Source organism: Aspergillus viridinutans (genome assembly GCF_018404265.1).
Source record: "Aspergillus viridinutans IFM 47045 DNA, scaffold_1, whole genome shotgun sequence".
Classification (NCBI taxonomy): Eukaryota; Fungi; Ascomycota; class Eurotiomycetes; order Eurotiales; family Aspergillaceae; genus Aspergillus; species Aspergillus viridinutans.
The window spans coordinates 1,864,309-1,879,771 of record NW_025091217.1 but is presented as its reverse complement, the minus strand read 5'-3'; the positions used below and the strand labels follow the sequence as shown (position 1 = coordinate 1,879,771).

The 15,463-nt window shown below is 51.3% G+C and overlaps 6 protein-coding genes across 6 annotated transcripts; 3 read left to right on the top strand and 3 right to left on the bottom strand.

Moving 5' to 3' along the window:
* Positions 1-3,050: 3,050 nt before the first annotated feature.
* On the top strand, positions 3,051-3,643 carry Aspvir_000534 (NUDIX hydrolase; the record flags this gene model as incomplete). The annotated part of the gene is made up of 2 exons (XM_043265669.1): positions 3,051-3,102; positions 3,216-3,643. 2 exons carry the CDS (start codon positions 3,051-3,053, stop codon positions 3,641-3,643), a joined length of 480 nt encoding a protein of 159 aa, XP_043121604.1.
* A 1,144-nt stretch (positions 3,644-4,787) lies between these two features.
* On the top strand, positions 4,788-5,952 carry Aspvir_000533 (DNA-directed RNA polymerase II core subunit RPB3; the record flags this gene model as incomplete). The annotated part of the gene is made up of 3 exons (XM_043265668.1): positions 4,788-4,841; positions 4,920-5,488; positions 5,565-5,952. 3 exons carry the CDS (start codon positions 4,788-4,790, stop codon positions 5,950-5,952), a joined length of 1,011 nt encoding a protein of 336 aa, XP_043121603.1.
* Positions 5,953-6,843: 891 nt separating this feature from the next.
* On the bottom strand, positions 6,844-8,783 carry Aspvir_000532 (uncharacterized protein; the record flags this gene model as incomplete). The annotated part of the gene is made up of 2 exons (XM_043265667.1): positions 6,844-8,174; positions 8,249-8,783. The coding sequence occupies 2 exons, from the start codon at positions 8,781-8,783 to the stop codon at positions 6,844-6,846; spliced, it is 1,866 nt and encodes a 621-aa protein (XP_043121602.1).
* A 1,719-nt stretch (positions 8,784-10,502) lies between these two features.
* On the bottom strand, positions 10,503-11,436 carry Aspvir_000531 (iso-1-cytochrome c; the record flags this gene model as incomplete). The annotated part of the gene is made up of 5 exons (XM_043265666.1): positions 10,503-10,524; positions 10,596-10,690; positions 10,750-10,908; positions 10,969-11,204; positions 11,409-11,436. The coding sequence occupies 5 exons, from the start codon at positions 11,434-11,436 to the stop codon at positions 10,503-10,505; spliced, it is 540 nt and encodes a 179-aa protein (XP_043121601.1).
* A 1,180-nt stretch (positions 11,437-12,616) lies between these two features.
* On the top strand, positions 12,617-13,464 carry Aspvir_000530 (uncharacterized protein; the record flags this gene model as incomplete). The annotated part of the gene is made up of 2 exons (XM_043265665.1): positions 12,617-13,006; positions 13,072-13,464. 2 exons carry the CDS (start codon positions 12,617-12,619, stop codon positions 13,462-13,464), a joined length of 783 nt encoding a protein of 260 aa, XP_043121600.1.
* Positions 13,465-13,830: 366 nt separating this feature from the next.
* Aspvir_000529 (exosome non-catalytic core subunit RRP42) lies at positions 13,831-15,092 on the bottom strand (the record flags this gene model as incomplete). Its single annotated transcript, XM_043265664.1, has 2 exons — positions 13,831-14,448; positions 14,538-15,092. 2 exons carry the CDS (start codon positions 15,090-15,092, stop codon positions 13,831-13,833), a joined length of 1,173 nt encoding a protein of 390 aa, XP_043121599.1.
* Positions 15,093-15,463: the final 371 nt, after the last annotated feature.

Genomic DNA, 15,463 nt, shown 5'->3' with positions numbered 1-15,463 from the left:
GCCTGATACGTAGATATGTGCTCTATAAAGAGGCATTCGAGATGCAGAGCTCAGAATCCGACTGCATGTGATTTGCCAAGCATGACTTTGGGATGACATTTTGACTGGCGGCAGGTGAAGAAGCAACCCATGCAAGTACAGTCCAGCCCAAGGGCGTTCATGATGCTTCTAGAAGAGGCTAAAGCCCTGTCGCTGCAGATGTAAGGACCGAATCATCCTTGTCATCTTTACTGGTTTCTTGGATGTGGTGCAGGAGGCTTAAAGGTGACTTTGACTCTACCTGATGTTATTGTCGCCACTATAGGTGTCTGGTGTTTTGGGATCATGGCAAGCAAGGATCTGTGCTTGCATCGGTCATGTAGCATCTAGCTACGAAATGTGAACATATCCTATATTGCGCTTTTCCATCCCTCCGATCATGTTCCATCATTCCACAGCATAGACGTTTAGAGCTTGCTGGTACCTGCCGGCCGAAAGGGAGAAGCTTCCATGTCTTCCATGTCTTCTAAGTCCCTGTATTGTATGGTCAGTCAGCGTATGCCGTACTCAGAATACATACGTACCTGTATCACAATACGGCGTGTGTAATTATTGTCACTGTACCTTACGGAGTACCTGGAGCTGATTAATAGGTACCACAACCTAACTAACCTTTTTGCAATGTCTCGAGTTGGAAGTTGGCCAAGTGTCAATCTTCATTATCTGAAGTGGTCTTTATGGACGGCTATGATGTGTGTGAGAACTCAAGACTCCAATTGAATAGTCTTTCTGAGTCTAAAGGGTAATTCTTAACAGTACTATACCCAAACCTTGATGCTTGATTCACAAGTACCACTTGACGCATTACTACGTCTACATGCAGATTCCCCCAGTAACATCACGTGCAGATATTCCCATCGTCCACGCATTATGACTACTACCGTCATTTGTCTGTGCTAGCCGGCTATGATCTTCGAGAGTTAAGGATCCGCACTGCCTACAGATCTTTGCTGCGTTGTCGCATCCAACTCCAATTGCTAATACAGCGATCCTCAAGCCTCCGGACCATTAAATGGCCTGCAGATCTAAGCACGTCCCTAGGCTTTTGGCTCTCACGAATTACAAGTTTACAACTCAACCAGCCACTGCAGAAAAGTGTACAGTACTCCCCACCAAGCTAGGTGGAACATGCGATTCGGGTTTGAGAGAGTTATGCAGCACCATACACCTTAGACATTTAATATGTACCTTGTATTGTATCAGTACTCCATGAGAATTCGAGAGTTTCTCCAAAGCCATCGCGAAGATGTCTGAACGTGACCTCCTGCTTAAGAGTTCCCTTCAGCATGCTAAACGGTCATTCTTGATGATCGGGATCTCCTGGACCAGACTGGGTTGCTGTGCCCCGCATCCGATGCTTGGATCGTCATTTTGAGTGGCTAATGTATGCAAGTGTTCTCCTGCTTTCTGGTACCCAATCTAATCTACAGCCTTGGTTCGAAGCATAATAATAAGCTGGATCCATAGGTAGGAAGGGTAAAAGGCATTAACGTAAACTAAACGAGGTAACAGGAGCCCTAGACGCAAGACGATGGCGGAGTTAAACTTAGTTCGGGTCTCCTCCGACAGAAGAATACAGAAACTATGCATGCGAACAGACCATTCAATATTCAATCTCTCTTTTTAGATTTTAAGTTTAGACACTCCGTTTTGAATGGAATCAAGTTGCTCTGTCAGTCCTCCCTCGACTTTCGAAGTGTGGGTGCGAGACTCCAATCCGCAGGACATTCCCGCCATATGCTCCTCTGTATATGGGGTGACGGTGGCCGTCGGTTGTCTGGTGAGACAACGACAGAGCCTTAAACTAGTTAAAGCAGATTCATTATTATTATTCAGAAGTTTGCAGAATATCTTCGGCCGTTTACTCCATTTATTCCATTTTTTATTCTATTTTACCTTTTTAGTAGAGAGGTAAAGAGTTAAATTTATCCATAGGTAAGATCCTCTCTGCCCTAGTTGGTACCCGTGTCTCATATCCACGTAGCAAACTACAGAGTACATGCACTGTCGCAGGTGAGAAAAATTGGCTGCCTCCTCTACCTTAGGCACTGGACTCGCTATACAGAACTAAAGTATCACCCTGCGTAGAGGGCAAAATAAAGAAAGCCCAGAACCTCAGTACTTGATGACGGGAGACGAAACTTACTTGGGTCGTCATTGTAATACGGATCCGTATTCATACCACGATTCACAGGCACCGCAAATGGGATGACCTGCATACGACGCCGAACCGCTCTGGGAGAAGCCCCCTGGGCTAGAGTAGAGATGGTTCTGTCACCAAACCATGGGCCTAGGGGGCCCTAGAAAAATCGTACCCTAGTATGGTATTATTATCTATCACTTGGACAGTACCTTAGGTAGAACCCGACTGTAAGTCAATACCTTACCAGCACGTACCACAATACCCTTACCTTACCCAGGTAGGGGTCTCCGTACTTCCTGCCGGACCGCGCCGCCATTATACCAAGCTGCCTCTGAGACCCTCCCCCTCCGCTCCTCTCACACTCTCTCCCATTTCCTCTTCTATCCTCCTCCCTATTCAATACTTATTTCTCCTGAATGATGTCTATTGTCACCTTCACATCTTCTTTGAGGTTCCCGTCCGCTACGGGAGTGAACGGGAATACCTAGTTCCTCTCTTCCATCTCCGCAAGATTATTCTCATTTGCCCCAAGAAAATTTCCCTCGACCGCCTCTTCTCCCAAAAAAAAAGGGCAAGGTCGACAGTCCGGGGAATACACTGATTTCCTTCCCTGAACGGCCCTTTACTGAGGCCAGGGCTCTTGTTTGAAATCCTCCGGTCATTTTGGAATTGAGCTCCGAAGCTATAGCCGAAACTCATAGTTTTTTTCCCTTCATTGCCTTTACCATTCTTTTACCTTCTGGTGCTTGAAGATCACGGCAGCAGCTGTCGTCGACGAGCGCTCAATTCCTTTCCCTTCCGATCCCTCTACAAGCGTTGTCACAGAGACGCTTGTAGATATATATATCTATATATCAAAATGTCAAAAATGGCGGAACAATCTCGCTCAATGGAGTCCCGTGTAGGGCGGAAAAACCAACGTGAGTCTACCGTCCCTGGAGGCCTGCGGCCGTCGTCCATGCAGGAGCTCAGAAATGTCGTCATCCAACGACTTCTCCACCCGACAAGAAGCTAACTTATCTTCAATCCTTAGGCTACGGCTCTAAAGGCGAAAGGCTCGTGGCGGGTGTCGTCCCGCTTTCTCATGACAAAACGCGGGTGCTCATGATTCAGTCCGTGGGAAGTGGTGGTTGGGTCCTCCCCAAAGGAGGATGGGAGACAGATGAGGCACTTGCGCAACAAGCCGCTTGCAGAGAGGCTTGGGAAGAGGCCGGTGTTATTTGCACGGTCCACAAGGATCTGGGGTTGATCCCAGATATGCGCCCGTCCTCCGTTCTGACGTCGAGTGCCCCCAAGGCCTCGTACCAGTTTTTTGAGGTGACGGTCGATCGTGAAGAAGACCAGTGGCCAGAGATGCACAAACGGAAACGGCAATGGGTTACTTATGCACAAGCCGCCGCCGCTCTTGCAAGCCGTCCTGAACTCTTGGAGGCTTTAAATCGCAGTTCTCTGAAAAGATAGCAGAGGAGTTCTGTCTTTTCTCACCTTCGTCAGGCGAACGAGAAGAGATGATCAATCGCTGCTTGTCAGCATTTTGATCTTGTTACGAAACTGATACGATTTTCCACTCAAAAATTCGACTCATTGTCTTGGTTTTCTGCTTGCATCTGTGTCACTCGGGGGTTTTTTACCTGTCATGGTCGGTCTCACAGCCTCGGAGTTCTGAGTCTTTGTATCTTGTTGCTTGGCACAAGCGGGCGGCGGCTTGATGGCTTTGTGCATAACCGGGTTTCTACGTGCTCATCACTATAGAATCTTCGACGGTTCATCAGTATAGAAGGTTAGACGCACAGCTTGATAGTGCTGTTGCGGACGGACGGACGAGAAAAGCAAATTTTTTGTTGCTGTTGCTGTTGCTGTTACTTGGACTTGACTTGGGATTGCATACAAGTCCTTTGTGGAAACTTTGTCGGCGGGTTACTCTGATACCAACCTACTATCCGGCCTATTTCTGGTCGTTCAGCCGAAGTCAGGGGAAGAGGCCACAGTCAGGACCTCTATTGCACTGGGACTGGTGGATGCCTACTGGATCAGCCATCGAGACAGTGACGCTTTGATTCTGCCGAAACTGATGCTATTTGGCCTTGCTCCTGCAATTTTGGATCTTGAATGAATACCGCAAAAATAGCAACCCTGTATCAACGTGTAAGATCTAATGGCACACAGTACACCCATAGCAGGCTTCCTATACCTTTGGCTTCTATGTATTATAGCTTGGAAATCTCGCAGAATTCACCAATCGGGGTTAGCCCCCTAATGTCTAAGGTAGACTTTCTCAAGAACTTACTCTGCGTCAGAATTTCTTAATTAACAGCATGGAATGCATGGCCTGTGAAAGTGAGTGACTGTATCATGTAGTTGGGGAGCTGCCCATAATGCCTAATTAGGCAAAGCGCCAAAAGGCGGAAGTGCATCGGTCAAAGCCAAACCCAGAGCTCCCTGTCACCAACCACCACTGAACAAAGTCTTCTTTCACAAAAAGTCTTTATAAAGCCACAGTTGCAGGGCCAGACTGTGGTTCATCGGAATCGCATGAGTCGAGTATAGCCTTAAACTACGGAGAAACAAGGGTGGCGACCAGCAGCACTGTGTCTTTGTCGCCAAAATGGATTATGAGATGGATATTGAGCCCACAGGGCCCCAGGTGACCGTGAGAGAGGTGTGTTCGAGCTGTCTCTGAAGAATGCTGTATCAAACAGCTCTGCAAGAGAGGACATTGCTGATGTGCTTGGCCCAGGCCGAGCCATACCGCGTCGATTTCAAACTCAGCTCCGTCGATCTCGCCTTCGCCAACTCCCTTCGCCGAGTCATCCTCGCCGAGGTCCCAACGATGGCCATCGACCTGGTCGAAGTCGAAAAGAACACCTCCGTACTCCCCGACGAATTCCTCGCCCACAGACTGGGCCTCATCCCCCTCAACTCGAAAAACTGCGACCAGGACGTCGAGTACACCCGCGACTGCGAATGCGAGGACCACTGCGCGCGCTGCAGCGTTACGCTCACACTGCACGCGCGCTGCACAGGCGACGAGATCATGCCCGTCTACGCGCGGGATCTGGTCGTCAGCGGCGAGCGCGCCAACGAGTGGGTGGGGAACCCCGTTATCACGGATCCGGAGGGGAAGGGCTCTCTGATCTGTAAGCTGCGGCGGGGGCAGGAGCTCAAGATGACCTGTATTGCGAAGAAGGGGATGGCCAAGGAGCATGCGAAGTGGGCGCCCACTGCGGCTGTTGGGTTCGAGTATGACCCGCACAATAACCTGCGGCATGTGGATTACTGGTACGAGGAGGATCCCATCAAGGAATGGTATGTTCTACTCTTCGTTCTCTTCTGCACTTGTTTAGTTTTACGCTGCAAAAGCAGTCGCTAATGATTCACCCAGGCCGGTCTCCGCAAACGCCGCCTGGGAACACGCCGCGCCCCCCGACCAACCCTTCGACTACGACGCGCAACCAAACAATTTCTACATCGACGTCGAAAGCGTCGGCAACCTCGACCCGGACATGATTATCCAGCAAGGCATCATCGTCCTCCAACGTAAACTCGCCACCGTCATCTCCTCCCTCTCCGGCGCCGGCAACGGCGGCCGCAACGGCCTTCCCGAAGACGAGGACATGATGGGCGTCCGCAGTCCCGACGCCTACGAGCCGCCAGAGGGCATGGACGGAGGGTTCACTGCATACGCCAACGGCGGCACGAGTGCCTGGGGAGCCAGCGCGGCAACTCCCTACGGTGCGACACCGTACGGCGGCGGTGGGTACGGCTTTTAGGCTGTAGACCTTTTCAATCTTCCCGAGTCGAAAACTAAAACCAAACCGAAAATGAACATGAAAAGTGAATTGGGCGGGAGGAGCCAGCGAGGGGAAGCGACTTCGACTTCTCTGTAGCCTACGCAAGCATCCGAAACGGAGTTCTATGGGGTTTTGTCTGGTTTTTACGAGGCGCAATTTCAATTTCATCGGATTTCTTCCTCCAACACAGGTCATACCATAACTTGATTGATTCACTTCTGTCGATATTTCTCGATTCATCTATTCTCTTTCGTCGGTGGGATCTTCTTTTGGATCTGAACAATACTTGTACATCTTGCTGCGAAAATGAAATCTCGGAAATTATCATCTAGACCGCGAACATGAAGAAGTGATGGGAGTACCTTGTAAATTGAGTTGTAAATGCCTCGTACATGCTAATGAGAGAGTGCATCACGATATATAAAAAAGACCGCAGAAAAGACAAAAACCAATATAAGCGCCATCTTGCACCTTCCTTCCTTACCTGCTGTATGTATCCTGAAAGAACGGAATCACAGAACACCAGCCCTTTCCATATCCAACAAAACACAGAAAAGAAGTAAAACAAAAAGACCACTCGTCTATTCTGCTTTTGACCTCAGTTTCGCCGGGAAATGGGAGTTAAAAAAAGAAGAGACGAGTTTATCGAACTCGTGGACGGAAGCCAACCCAGACCAGATACCATGATGACGCCCCATGTCTAGGGAGAAATCGACCGAGAACGCCGAGTGAATTGCCTGCAGCGAGGGGATGAAACGCCGTGATGACTAAAGGACTAAACCAAAGGAGGAGAAGAGAACAACAGACGTAAGATGTATGTTGTGAACGGGGGCTAACGGTCACCCCCTTGCAACCCTCCTCTGGTGGCGTTCAGACCCCTTCGATGGTATCTGACCCTAGATCGTCCGATCCGTCTGGTAACATGGAAGGTGATGGGATTTTGCGCCCGGCTCCATATACCATTTCCATGAGTTTGGCCTTTTGTTTTTCTCGGACGGAGCGGAGGTACTCGTAGGTACCCTCCAGCCCGCGGATCTGGCCTTCGATGACCGCTTCAACTGGCCCCAGCATCCGTCCGTGACTGCGACCGCTGCCTCCCTCGACAGCGCCGACAAAGCTTACAGAGTCGTTTCGGCGGACAAGTGGACTGACCAGTTTTCGTCGCAGGGTCTCCAAGTTGACCTTGAGTGTCAGAAGACGGCCGCGGTGATCCATCAGTAGATGCTTGTTGGCCACAGTGCGGCTGCGCACATTGGCCAACAGGCGCTTGTTCTTCTCATACTTGCGAACCATAGCGGCGTCAGGACCGAGGACTCGCGTCCACAGGGAGCTCAGCATCTCTCCCTCGGCACGTTCTTGGGCATCCGACTCGCGCACAACGGTACGCTGCAGATTGAGAAACTGGCGATCTATGGATTCGAAGAGCGCAAATAGCGCAGTTGAATGGGTCAATTCGCTATTGATCGACTCTTCAAGGACAGATAGGAACTCCGTGAAGGTTCGCGTGAGAGTGGCCCGTGTCCGCTGGGCGGAAGTCTGACCCAGCACGGCCGTCACGACGAGACCGAATGTGGTTGGGGTGGTCGTCAGCTGGCTGCTACTCGCCTCACCGTTAGGAGCGGACAGGCGCTCCAGCGTACCCAGCCGTGATAAGAGATCATGCACGTTGTCGAGGACAATGGATGGCAGAGAACTTGGAGGTTGCGACGATAAAGTCTCCAGTTCTCTCTTGGCCCAGTCCATGACTATCAGAATCGAGTCGACGTCGGAGTCGACATTGGCGAAAAAGCGCGTCAGTTCCAGCGACAATGTTTTCAGCGACTCAGACAGTTCATCTAGCTGGCGCACAATGATCGGTGCGCTGGTCATATTGGTACCGCGGACGGATTCACTCAGATCCCAGACAGCCACACCGGTCTCCTGCAACGTCCCGATCTGCTGTACTCCATTCTCCGAGTAGTATATGAGAGGCTCAAAGGATCGCGCAAAGCTTGACAATTTCACCAGATCCGGAATCGATTGAGGGAAACTAGGTAAGAACAATGCGCGCATGAATGCGATGGACAGAAACGCAATTAGGATGGACAGTGTGGTGTTGGATTTGGAACTAGTGATCTTGTCGAACTTGGATCGCAAGTAACTAAAGAATGCGACAAATGGTTCACGATGCTGGACTTCTGCGCGCACAGCAAACCGGATATCTTGAGAAAAGGTCCACCTATTAGTATCCCGCGCCAGCTTGCTGGTCAAGGGTGCAAACCAAGATAAAGCCTACAATTGCTCAAGTTATTCTCCGGCCCAAAGTCCAATCCCTCATCCACGGGGCTTGCCTTGAGCGCCGGACCTGGACTCGGGGACCGTCCCTTGAGTGGCGTATCCGCAGGTAACGGTACGTTGGCAGCGATGGTCGCATCGCCCGTGTCGGCCGACTCGCTGCGTTTCTTCACTTGGGGGGTCTCGATCGCATCTTCGTACTGTGGGCTAGCCTCGCGCGACAGCGACGGGCTCACTCCCACGGTCGGCTTCAGCACCAGCCGATCGTTCTCGCCTTTGCGCAGATAGGGTTGATGGCGATACCACCCGCTACCTTGAACGTAATCATATCTGCGAAAGCCCGGAGGCGACCAACGCTCACCGTTCGGAGTGGTATCCTCTTCCTCACCTTCCGACTCCTCTGAACGAAACCCGGAATGCTGTGAGGGGAGGCCGAATACGGGAGAGCGATGCGCATTGCTGTTGTTCTCAAAGTCCTCTAGCGACGCATCCAGCGACGGATGGTCATCAAACATGTTATCCAGCTCGTCCAGCATGATGGACGGCGTTGCGCACAATCTAAAGCGAAGTTGTAAAGCCACTTCAGTCAGTGCGCTGTCAAAGCGACAACTCGAGGTGCAGCTCTGAGACAGCGATGGATTGGTAGAAAGCTTGAAGGAGGGGTTAGTCGCAAGCGCGCTAAGATCCGGTGAGATCTGATCTATGTGCTGTCGGAAATAAACGACGAGGCAAAGAATCAAAAGTTCGGATAAGAAGCAAAGAGTTTAGCAAGTCGAATGCAAGAAGCAGCAATGGGACGATGCAAGACATGGGAATGCGCTGCGCGAGATTCAGTTGGAGGGAGGGGGGAGCCTTGATGCCTGAGGACCCGAAACCCGAATAGCTAATTCTGACTAACTGTAGAGCGACAAGTCACTCACTGGCCTGTCGATGCCTGGGACAAAGTACTGTAGGTGGCCCGGGAGGTACATACAAACAGGAGGCGCTTGCATCAAACGGACCAGCACATTCCACGGGAAATTCAGTTCTGTAAGATGTAGAAGCACCCACGTTAGTTAGCAGTAGACGTGAAGACGCGCTGATGGACTTCAGCCAACAAGAATGGATAAATCTCTGGTATGGAATGTATGCCTGCAAGACTTTGATCGCGGTCTACCCTAGATAAGTTACAAGAGGGGGAATCCGATCCCAGATATGCTGCTGCTCCTGGCAGATGTACCCGAGTTTATCAACGCTGATAAGCTGCTGGTAACTGCACTGGTAACTTCGTACGGGTACCTTAGGTACAGGTACCATACCCAAAGGGAGGGGGAAGGGGGCATCTTAGCCTCGTGCTGATTGGTCCATCACGAGGATGAGGGGGCGCAGACGGTGGCTGGACCAATCAAACCGGCCAGTCGGGTGTCATGTGCCCATGGTTCCAGCTGTACTGTACCGTACAGCGCCATAGTAGTCTCCAGTCTAGCAACATCATAAGGTAGGTATCAATCGTGAACGTTTTAGTCTAAAGTCCACGGCATGAGTGGATGTACCTAGCAGGACATCCTCAGAGCTAGACCAGACGAACAGCGTGGCCTGCGTACCGGACCAATCAGGGAGCAATGACTGATGATGGCTGCAGGGATCGTCCACCCAGATGGCCGTTGTATTGGCGAGGAGAGTCGCAAACCGTAGACAGGCGAACAGCAAGACGAGCTTGGAAGACGACGGACTCGACTCCACTCAATGTCGCTGAAGCTAAGAGTATACCTGAAACTAGGTGTCAATATCCACGAATCATCAACAGGCTTGGGGACGACAAGAGAGTCAGAAGATGGATGGGTAACTTCCTTCAGGCAGCAAGGCACAAATTCACCTTGTCAGCAGGCGCCTACACCAACACGTGACGAGCGATGACGCACGTGGGCCGACAGTCTGAGGTAAAACACACAGCAAGAAGCAGGGTCATGAGAGGAGATCTCTTAATTCATTATGGTCGGTCGACCTAGCGTTAACCATGGTACACAAAATCCGAAGTAAAGACATAACCATCGGAAAAGGATAATAGACAATTCCGCACGCCAGGACTCTATGATATCCGCCATGTTCCAGCACACAGAAAATATCAGGTCTATTGCGTTTATAACAAGGTTGTAGTATAGTACATGCCCTGTCCGTTGAACTGCCGTGCATCTGCTTTTACCACAGGAGGATCGGCGCGACAAAGTTCCCCGGACAAGATCGAAGAGACAAGTGACTTTTCAGGGTGAACATGTTTAGCAGTTCTCCTTGAGGTAGCTGTAAAGGGGGAAACAGTTAGCGCTGCAATGCCAACCATGGCAGAGTGAGTCTTCGGCAAAAGAACATACGTGATCAGGTCGTTCCTCTCCTTGCCCTTCTTCAGACCACCGAAGGCCATCTTGGTACCGGGGATGAACTTCTTGGGGTTCTCAAGGTAGGAGAACTGCAGAGGCGCATTAGCATGGCTCATATCGAGCAAGTGTGGAAAATGATAATACATACCAGAGTGTTCTCGTCCCAGGTAACACCGGCCTGCTTGTTGGCGTCGGTGTAGGCGTAGCCCTCGGCGGAACCGGTCTTGCGGCCGAAGAGACCGTGGAGGTTGGGGCCGACCTTGTGGGCACCGCCAGACTCGACAGTGTGGCACTGAGCGCAACGGGTCTAGAGCGAGCATCTTAGTCGCTATCCAAGTAGATACTATGGCCGTTGTTCTGTACTCACCTGGAAGAGCTTGGCACCCTTCTTAGCGTCACCTGGAGTCGCGATCATGTTAGCCATCTGTTTGGCCTTTTCCGCCGCTTCAAGTTCGGCTTCGCGCATGTCAATGGTAGTGAGGAGACAGAAGGTATCGAAGCTCGTCATTCTGCTTGGGGTGTGCTCGTGGAAATGGTAGACACCGGGTTGAGAGATGTTTGGAGTGTAACGACGAGACGCAACGATTGCGATACCAGCTGATCCTTGCTACCAGAGTGAATGTTGTGGTTGAGAAGAGGCCTGGGGAGTAGGATCACTCTTCTCCCACTCAGATCCAGCCATCATTCACTGGACGTCTTCTGAAGCGAACATACGAGAGGATGCCGCAGTCGCAGTGAATGACGGCAGGTTCCAATGAGAGTAAAACAAGGAAACCGCGCGAAAAGGGAACAGTAAGGTAAGCTTACCAGGAGCGAAACCTTCGTCCTTGCCCATTTTGAATGTACAGGTGGATTTGAATGAAGATTATGAGATTGAAAATGTTTTTGTACAAGGTGAATTGGAATACAGAGGAATCCAAAAAAAGTCTGGAGAATCAATTTGGGGAGAAACGGAGCAAGCTGGCAGGGGAGAAAAACTTGCGGCGGAATTTGTAGATTATTGATGCGGCCGGCCTTGCCCCCGGCAACTCCCGTGATCTGAATATCCGCCAATCAGATCCATGATGATTCAACAGAAAACGGGCGCTGTCGGGACACAGTCACACATTTGGAAATTGCCGGTGTGGATTTTTGTTTCTGCCTTACGTCAATGGCATCACTTTTTTAAAGCCATCTACGGAAGTACGGATAGAGGATCTGGATTCCTATTCTAGGCAATTGTGTTTCTTAACCTGGATGCAGACAAGGAGATAACTGTATCGAAATCCAGATTCAGCATTCAATTTCTTTCTTATTGCGATTTGCCTTCCCAATGGCAATCGCCAACATCACGTAGGCTATGATCTCATCGTAGGCTCAGACTTAGCTTCTTGAAGCATAAGTCGCCTTAAGCCCCAGTCCGCATAGAGAGAAGAATTGGCACATATACGGATGCGAAGATGGTGCATATTACATGCGCTCATCGTATTTCCTGAATCTCAACATAGATAAGTGCACTTCCAAGAGTTTCGCAGGGCTGCCAACATACCGGTTCTGCATCACTGCAGCAGCCGGAACCAGTCCCTGAGCGTTGGAAATGGCAGCGTCGTCATTTGTCCGCTAGATCGCGGACCCGAATTCTTTCAGAAAAACAATTCCGCTCCGCCGGCTTTGGTGGTCCGACACGTTGACGGCCTGAAATCTGAGGCGTCAAGGCATGACCGGCCTTTGAACTGAAGGCCGTTTCCATTCAGACTCAACACATCCAGGGCGATCTGGATCGATATATGCCGAACATAATGCACTTTTCTGTAATTCTATCTCCACCCGACCTAAAGTAAACATATTAGTACCGGAACATCAGATAGCACTGTCATGGCATGAAGCAGAAACTGCTGTCTTGGTCACGTGATATCAATATCAACATCGCTGACTGAAAAAAAAAAGGTCGGAAATGTAGCGGACAAAAGCACAGAGTATATGCGCCTCTCCACAACATACCCTCCTTAAAACGTCTACTACGCCTGTAATATACAATGGCACCCATAACAATCCCCCAATTCCTCCTCCCTCGCGGGATACCCTCCCCCCGAACCTTGCACGCCTTAACCCGCCGCCGCAACCCGAGCACCCTCGCAACCACAGTCCCCTCCTCGCGCCGTTGCGCTTCATCAGACAACAGCAGCAAACCGCGCGTGCTCGCCCAACCAGACAAGTTCCGACCACCCTCGCACCCCGCGCGCCGGGTGGTGCCGACCCGCAATGGCAGGGTGGTCAGCGGACCGATCAACTACCCCGGCCCACGACTCTCAGAGAAAGAGAAGGAGGAGCAGAAACACAGAAAGTACCCGAATATGTTTCCGCCCGAGGGGACGATCATGTACAAGTTTCTGACGAGCCGGTGGATCCATATCTGGATTGCTATGGTTGGTTTTTCCCCTTACTCTACGTTGGTTGGAAACAATGGCTGATGCGTCTGTGGCATGTTTAGGGCGTCCTCACCTCCCTGGCTACGTTCACCTTCACTACGAACTTCAAGCATACCTCGCCGTACGCGCACTTGCTGCCGCCGTGGTCTGCGCTTTTGACTCATCCGATCGACACGATCGGACAGGCGCTCACCGTCTTCCGCATGCATGTACAGCATAACTCGATGGAGACGAGGGAGAAGCGCCTCAAGCGTGTCGAGGATGCGGAGAAGAGGCGGCAGTATCGGATTGCGCATGGGTTGGAAGAGCCGGATGAGAAGACCAAGGGAGAGGCTGCGGAGGTGGTTGATGATCAGTCGCCGGTCGCGGTCGATGTTCCTGCTGTTAGCGCAGGAGAATACGTTGACTGGGAAGGGACGAAGAAGCCTGTCAAGAAGTGGCTTGGTATCTGGTAGGATGTTCTTGGATGGATGGAGAATGAGTTCGGTGGGTTAGGAACCCGGATCAGCGCTGTATATTAAATTGCTATGATGCTTCCTTTTGACCTTGTCTCTAGCCGTGCATTGTTCTATGTGTACATGTCATGATATATCTCCTGGTCATCACGTCTGTTTCGCATCCAGAGAACCGGCATAGACCTGGCATATCAGTCTCTATTTAAAGCGACAGACTCCTTTGTCCCCCACAGCAGGCCTGTCTGTTTTCGCTTTACCTGCAGCGAATGAGCGCGGCCGCTTACGTGAATCAGACAACTGATACACATTGAGCCCGGAGAGGGCAGCTTCGTAGAGCTTCTCTTCGATTCAAACTGCATGATCGACTCAACCCACGGAAACTCCCTCGAGTCCCTCTAATACATCCTCACCAACACCACCCTTCTCCAGCACTGCTTTCACCATGCGCGCGATCGTACTTCTTTTAACTCCACCACGTCGAGGTCTCCAGACTCCAGGAACTTCCTCCTCGCCGGTGGAAGGGCTCAGGATAGTAGCATCCTCTGCAGCTGCGGAAGACCCTATCGTAGCGACATTCTCCGAGTTCGGCACGCCCGGCTGTGTCAGACGGGATGGAGGGTCAATTGTCCTCATAGAAAGTAATTTCAGGCTACCAGTCTCCCCGTCGCGGCTGACCGAAAGGGCCAAGACGGTATCTGCAACGGCAATCTCCTCCCTGCTGGGATCGAAGATGATGTTATCAGCCACGGAGATGACCAGCAGCGTCACTGGAGGCCGAACAAATTGCGAAGGTGAGGGTGTAGCAGCTTTCCCAGAACTCTGGCCAGGGTAGAGATATTCGGCCGCATTCCAATCATCGTCGAAGAACGGGTCCTCTTCGCCCTTGGATTTCAGTTTGGGCAGTCTCGTCGACAAAAGCGCCAGGTGCGTCGTCAGAGAGAGTAAAGGAAGCGGGTACGATAGAGGCTGCGAGAGCAGCAAAACCTATAGTGAAGAGACCAAAAATCAGCACGACAAAGCACCGGGTAACGCACGGCCAAGGCCACATGTACGGGCCCAGCAAGGTCCCTTACATCAATATACAACCTCCAATGCCAGCGGCGGTTAATGACCAGCCTCCCCTTCAGACCGCCAGCCATCCCCACATCGCCTCCCTGCCCGTTCGACACAGACTCGATCAGCGGCTCCCGCATCATCTCCGACAGAAAAACAGGCAAGGCATCGTCGTCCCGAAAACCGGGAATCTCAATGGAGATCTGCACCCACGATTCGTGCCCGCCCGCTGCACTCATGCCCTCCTTGCCGTCCGCGCCTTGATCGGCCGCGTAATCATCCCCCGATGACGACTGCGAGACCTTCAGGGCCTCTGCCGCCAGGGCCGTTTTTTCGACATCCGCCTTCACTCCGACGATGGCTTGCGTGCCGTCTGCGAATCCGACCCGCGCGCTGCCATTGGTGCCTGGGAGAATATCGGTTTCTGCTGTTAAGGGCCGGAACTGTGTGGGTGAGCGTCCGTCTGGTCGAATGGGACTGTCGGGAAGCGCAAGGGAGGTGTAGAGGTAGGAAAGTTCTGCTGGTGATAGGTGTGGTGTCTGTGAGGCAGACGAAGCTTGTCGTTGGGCCGACATGCTGGGTTATTAATTTTCAGCGAGAATTGTCAACCCAAGCGATGCGATGAGGACTGGCTATCTGTTTTCTTGAGTGACTGTAAAAAGCGTATCGAGCTTGCTGTCTGAAGAAGGACGCAATCGAGATTCAGCTATTCCGGACTTCAATGGCTGCTGCAGTGGGGCCGCGAATGGGATTGTCGGCTATGAGGAGATATCAATAAAACAGATCCATAGGAGGAATAGGCGCAGAAAGTCTCATGCAAAACAATAATAGAAGAATTGATGGCCATGATATCTGCAGTACTGTTTCGGGAAATTCTGATGAAGTATGGATAATTGTTGTTCCGACAGAGTCTCCTACACCTACTCCGTACCTGTCTCTATTTGGT